General features: G+C 36.8%; 1 protein-coding gene across 1 annotated transcript; it reads right to left on the bottom strand.

Annotated features, from left to right (window-relative positions):
• On the bottom strand, positions 1-7,088 carry LOC107672635 (multidrug resistance-associated protein 5-like; the record flags this gene model as incomplete). Its single annotated transcript, XM_016465951.1, has 7 exons — positions 1-1,259; positions 2,823-2,987; positions 3,112-3,225; positions 3,466-3,544; positions 4,513-4,672; positions 6,641-6,830; positions 6,978-7,088. Coding segments are annotated over 7 exons (921 nt in total), but the record flags the coding sequence as incomplete, so codon positions are not given.
• Positions 7,089-7,113: the final 25 nt, after the last annotated feature.

Raw genomic sequence — 7,113 nt, 5'->3', positions numbered from 1 at the left:
AAGGGTAAACCCAAAATAAATTTATTGAGACAGCAGAGAGACTGTACGCTCTCCTACTCTCCTTCCACCCTTTTCACAAGGCAATTAAGAAATCATGCTAAGGCTATGGAAAAAAAATGGAAATAACAAGACATTTTTGCAGGGTCTGATGAGGGGAAATCAGATTCCCCTTCATGCAGACCACAAACGACCATCACAACCTGATTCAGAAAGTCCATTCAGAGCGATCTCTTTGTACCAGTGCTGTGATAGACAACGTAACACACACACAAAAAAACAAAAGGCCCGTTCTAGCAAATTTGGCCTGCTAAGATTATGCTCGACGAGCGTCTCTTTTGGGACAAAGTCAAAACAATGTCTGTGACCTCCTACAGAGGTGAATACAAAGTGCAAAAACAAGCCAAAATGAGAAATGCTTTCATACGTAAAAGAGCAACAAAAAAAATACCACATAAGAGGAAAAATAAAAAGGAACTGGCAAAAATGTTAACAGTGGAAATAGGCTATAAATATACAAAGGCCTCTTAGCTAAATAAGACTGAATCCTTGGTGTGCTGAACAAGGAGACAGTAAATAAGCAGCACTGTTTCTCTTAAAGAGTCCCACTTACTCAGTGCTTGTACAACATCCTGTGGACAACGTCACCTGTGCCAAAGTTTAGGGTTCAAGTCACAAGACAACATTTACACATGTACTGAAGACTGTCAAGTTGTCAAAAATATTAAACTGTAATGAAAGCTGATCCATCTGAATGTATGTATATATTACATACTGTACATAGACCAGCAGAATCAATACAAAAGGACTCTGCAACCACCTTGTAAATATATATACTCATATAAACAGAGATATGTACTCTGTAAAACATACCAGTTTGCATGAATTGAACTACATGGAAACTGATTTCCCCACTTCGTTATGTAAATATCATTGCAGTATCAGCGTTTCCTGACCTAACCATTTAAGCTCACAAGTAGTACATCTTAACAGGCATGCCCCTAATGACAGCCCATGAGTTTCATGGAAATACTATACTCTCCCTCCCCAGGTCCCTATAGGTTTGCAGGAGGGAGGAACATTGAAGCAGCAATGACTGGAATATTAATGGAGAATGTTCCCTTCGGTCCTCGGGAGTGAAACCTTGGCTCGGACATCCTTTAGCCTCTTACAGAGATTTTGTTCTCCACCGCTGCCAGCATCGCACAGAAGCGTGAGTTCTCATTCGCCAAGAGCTTGGACGGCTCGTCAAATTCCACCACCTGGGTCAAACAGAAAAAGACTGAGTCAGTAAATAGAAGAACCACAGGGAAAAAAAAAGGCTTCTTTCATCAAATACGTTTGAAGGAACAGTGGAGCATTGGATTACGTCCCACCAGGGTTGGAAAATAATTAAAGGGGGCTTGGGGCAAAAATGCCACCAAAGTGAACAAAAATGACATCCAAATTCAAGATAAGTAGGAGAAAACTGCCCCTGCACAAGTAAACTAAATCTGTTATGTCTGCTCACATTGCATCATATTTTCTGTTCATTTTTTGCAGCATTGAGCATTATAACCAATCACACACATTTCTAATGAGCTTATGAATCCAATGGCCAATCAGAGGTAGCCTATTTAAATTAGTCACCGCTAAAAACCGGCAGTCTGAAGAGTTCTCTCATCATAAACAAGAAAGTGCCGGTATTTCGAAGCGTAGGCAGTGTCAGTGATTGTATCTGGGGGTTTTATGAGTGCAGAACTTGCCCTATGTAGACTGAAGTCATGGACCGCTTCAGTGATGGGGAACAACTTTGCTCGCTTTGTGTATAACTTATTCCCGTTCGTTTTTCATGCTACCAAAATAACCAATTTGAACTCTGACTTCTAATGCTTAAAAAGCAATAGACAAATTCATAAACAATTATTTTTTGTCTTAGCTTGTTTCCTCAAACACAAAAACTTTTTTTTCATGAATTCTGTTAATCAACATTAAAGATACAAAAGGAGCATTTAAAAACAATAATGATTTGTCATAGTATTATAGCTCTACTCTGTAACGAGCTCCTGTTTTATTGATATATTAAAGGGTTAGTTCACCCAAAAATCGCTCATCTTCAGAAAACAATTTAAGATATTTTTGATGAAATCTGAGGGCTCTCTGACCCTCCCATAGACAGCAAGGTAACTACCACGTTCAAGGTCCAGGAAAGTACCAAGATGATCGACAAAGTAGTCCGTGTGACATCAGTGGTTCAACTGTAAAGTTACGAAGCTACGAGAATACTTTTTTGCGCAAAGAAAACAAAAATAACTACTTTATTCCACATTTTCGTCTCTACTGCGTCACTTGTAGACGGGCGTTCACAACAGTATCATGACGCGAGCGAGCGATAAAGTTGTTATTTTTGTTTTCTTTGCGCAAAAAAGTATTCTCGTAGCTTCGTAACTTTACGGGTTTGGAACAACACGAGGGTGAGTAATTAATGACAGAATTTTCATTTTTGGGTGAACTAACCCTTTAAATGTAGGCTATTTACATTATGCAGCTATAGTGTAAATACCTATCAATGCTATGTCAGATGCAGCTTCTGTTCCAGAGTAAAGATGGCTTTTGGTGATGCTGATAAAACTTGATTGGTCTATAGCATTCTGATTGATTAATTGGTTAAATTTAAGTATTTGATGTAGAGTAAGTATTTGACATTTAATACAGGTAATTATAAAGACTGCCCCTACAATGATAAAAAAAAAAACAATACCCCGGAAATCAATTCCAGGGGCAAATATTGCCCCCTAATGGAAAGGTTTTTTATCCAAACTAGTCATTAGACCGCTACACCATACCTGGCCCTGATTGAGCACCATGATACGGTCACAGCTGAGCACTGTGTGCAATCGGTGTGCAATGGTCAGTGTGGTGCAGTCCTGGAACGCATTACGAATCGTCTCCTGAATCAGACAGTCAGTCTCTGTGTCCATAGCCGCTGTGGCCTCGTCCAGAATCAAGATCTAAAAATCAGGAGGAAACAAATCGGATGACCCGGTTAAATGAGACCAAGTCTGTTCTGCATTATCAGCTAATTCCAGTCAGCTTTCTCTAATGGACAAGACCAAAGTCGGGCTGTTAACTCACCTTGCACTGTCTCAGAAGAACTCGGGCCACACAGAGCAGCTGCCGCTCACCCACGGAGAAATTCTCCCCGTTTTCCACCACCTCGGACTCCAGCTTTAAAGGCAGCTGAGACACCTGAACAACAGAGAGGAGATGCAAGACATCAATCACAAAGATTCAAAGCTGTGGGAAAACTGAAAGAAACGGTGATAAGATGAAGGGAAGAGCAACAAGAAGTCACTGAGATTTCATACGTGCCCTTAGGTGTGACCGACAAACTGAGAAGCTGCTACGTGACAGTGGGCAACCTGAAACTACTTCACCTGTAAACGTTATACATGGTGTGTCACTTTTGAAGGGTTTTCTTTAGCTTACACATTCTTTCATGTGTGTCCTCTCCAGGGCATCCCAGATTTGCTCCTCTGAATACAGGTTAAAAGGATCCAAGTTGGATCTGTTTGAAAAGAATACAAAACAGAATGCAGATGCATGAAGAAAACTGACAGATAAATACATTCATATGAAGCTGGATTAAGACACTTTATACAATATAGATTGTTTCAAAACAGCTTCCAATTACTAAAACAAGATTATTACAGTATTGTTTTTTTAAATTCATCAATTATAAAACTAAACTGACTTCGGTAGACCTACTTTACAGCTAAAATTTAATGATGTCATTATTCAGCTCAAGTCAGTTCAGTTCAATAACAGTGTCAGTGTCTGTAGTTACATCGTGCAAAGTTCCTTGATTATTATGCCGGAATGAGAGTATAGTTCCTAGCCATATCGGCCTAGAAAATCACAACTTTTCATTTTCCATTGGTCTTAGTACACGATGTAACTACAGAAGGGTCAAGTTTTAAATAGGAAAAAATATCGAAACTCTTTGGTCATTTTTGAGCGAGATGCTAACGGTCTAATCAGATTCAATGATCTATGCTAAGCTACAGCTAAAAGTGCTACCGCCAGACCCGGAGATCAGCTGAATGGAAAACTCAACTGTTTAACTCTAGGGGAGTTGGAAAATGAGCCTATTTTTAAAAATAGTGGAGTGTTCCTTTAAGTGTTTTTTCTTTAATTGCTAATGCGAACGTTTTACATCACAGACTGAACAAAATTAAGCATTGCTTGGTAATTGGTATTATCTAATTGTGTACTTAAATTTAACAGCTGACAGCTATTCATCCTAATTCAGTACATACCTTTCTATCAAAGTTATCTGACAGTATCAAGATGAATTTGTTCTGACACAGTTTAACCGAGTTCATGTCATTTTTTGAATGACCATTTTCTAAACTATAGCGAATAAACTGATGTGAGAAATGTTGAAGATGTCTGAATAATTTTTGGTTTGACTGTATGTGCGAAATGGTCTTTGGGAATCAGTTGGGATACAGCATAAGTCAGAGTCCCGCCTACCTGACAGTACCACTGAAAAGCACTGGCTCCTGTGGAATGATTGACAGTTTGCTGCGCAAATCAGCAAGGCCAATGTCGCAAATGTTGACACCGTCAATCTTAATGGAGCCACCACACGGTTCTACCAGCCGGTAGAGAACCACTCCCAGAGAAGACTTCCCTGAGGACAGACGAGAGGGCAGATTTATGGTTTTTCTCTTTATTACACATTTATCTATTTTCACCATGAAAGTCATTTATAAAAACTCCTGATTCTAAAAGTTACCTTAAATTGAATATCTGACTTACACAAGAATTTATTTTAAAAGTCAATGATGTCTTGATAAACGTTTATTATTACCATCTGTTAATAGGCACTTTATAGTTTATTAGTTATTTAAAACCATAAAAAATATATTATATATGTGAATGACAGACCCTCTTTTATTTGTATTATTATTATTTTTATTAATTATATTTATTTATTTTTGGTTGTGTGCAGTCGAAACTTGTTCTGTGGGTAGGCATATGACGGTATCAAATTTTCATGGTGCGATTAATTGCTAATGCTTTTATCACTGTATACGGTATTATCACGGTATTGAAATTTAGTTACAAAAAAAAAGTGTTGTCAAAGTATAACAGGTTTAATAACTTGTTTCCTATAACAAAAAGAACTGAACATTTACATACAATAAACTAATACACAAGAATTATAGCACTGTATACGGTATTATCACAGTATTGAAATTTAGTTACAAAAAAAAAGTGTTGTCAAAGTATAACAGGTTTAATAACTTGTTTCCTATAACAAAAAGAACTGAACATTTACATACAATAAACTAATACACAAGAAATTCACACAGATTAAAGTGCCAAAGAATTCTAAAGATCAATAAGTAACACTTTACAATAAGATCTCATCAGTTAACCTTAGTTAATGCATTGTGCTTCAACCAATATGCAGAACAAAACATCATAGTCATGTGGTGTGACTCCCCAAAAATATTATTATTAAATATGAATTAATAATGTTGTATTTGTAATAATATTGATATTTGTAAATAGGCATATGACGGTATCAATTTTTCATGCTGCGATTAATTGCTAATGCTTTTATCACGGTATACGGTATTATCACAGTATTGACATTTAGTTGCAAAAAAGTGTTATCATAAACTATAACAGGTTTAATAACTTTTTTCTTATAACAAAAAGAACTGAACATGTACATACAATAAGGTAATACACAAAAAAATGATAAAGTAAAAAAAAAATTCATACAGATTAAAGTGCAAAAGAATTATAAAGACCAATAAGTAACACTTTACAATATGATCTCATTAGCTTACCTTAGTTAATGCATTAACAATAATAATGAGCAATAGCTACATTTGCTACAGAAGTTATTCCGTTAGTTCATTAAATAACAGTTGCAACTTTTTATTTTAACAATGTGTTATTAAATATTGAAATTACCTAAGATTAATGAATGTTTACTAATGAATTAACTAATGTTAATTAATAGAGCCTTAATGTAAAGTGTGACCAAACAATAAAGAATTAAAACTTTTTCAAACAATATCTAGGGAGCAACAGACAAAGTAAACAAAGGTGTATGTTTGTAGAGTAATTTAGACAGCTTAATTAAAACAGCTTCGATTGCTCAACCAATCAGAATCAAGGACTGGAACTATCCGTTTTATAAAATCCATTTAAATACGTTTTAGAAAGTAGTGCAGCTGTTTTATTTACGGGGTTTCCAGGGTAACGGCTGCATTTCTGCTGTTCAGCGCCATCTGCTGTCAGAGAGTTATGTGCACTTTCATCCAGAGCGTCTCTCACACGCTCCACAATGCGCTTCTCATCCGTGCTGTGCATTGTGACCAGTTGATGGGAAAAATATTTTTAAAATGCATTCCAAAAATCTGAATAATTTTTAATAAATAATTATTCACAATATTTTGAAGTGCCCACGATAACAATATCGTGCATATTCATTACCATGATATATCGCATTTCCGAATACCGGCACATGTCTATCTGTGGGATGGAATTCTTTGTAGGTATTATACCAAAATTATAATAAAAAAGAAAATAAAAATTTAAATATCATACTTGATGAGAAAAGACATAAGAAGAGACTGACCTGAGCCTGTTCGTCCCACAATCCCGATCTTCTCTTTTGGTCGAATGGTGCAGGAAACTTTCTTCAGTATCATTGGGAGGTTGTCTCTGTACCTCATCTCCGTTCCATCAAACACGATCTCACCCTCCTGGGGCCAGTCAGATGGAGGAGCCTTGTTTTTCACCCTTGCAGGAGCCTCCAGAGACAGAGACTAAGACAGACAGAGGTGACTAAGCAGAGGTTGAACTTCATCCTTTCTGAATTCATCGTAAAAGAGTGACAGCAGACGTCAGATCTGGAAGAGAAGCTTTTAATGTCAAGTTGAAATTGTCAGTCAAAAATGATGCAGGACTAGTACCTTGATGTAATGATGGATTCTCTCTACTGAGGTGAACCGAGCTTCAGTCTCAGAGGCCAAGCGAACAGTAAACTGGAATAACCCTGTAAGCTGTGAGAGACGAAAGAGATGTTAAGATGCTCTATATATATATATA

This window comes from Sinocyclocheilus anshuiensis, unplaced genomic scaffold, assembly GCF_001515605.1.
Source record: "Sinocyclocheilus anshuiensis isolate Anshui unplaced genomic scaffold, SAMN03320099.WGS_v1.1 scaffold297, whole genome shotgun sequence".
NCBI lineage: Eukaryota > Metazoa > Chordata > Actinopteri > Cypriniformes > Cyprinidae > Sinocyclocheilus > Sinocyclocheilus anshuiensis.
Note: the sequence above shows the minus strand (reverse complement) of the source record. Positions and strands in the feature narration are given on the sequence as shown.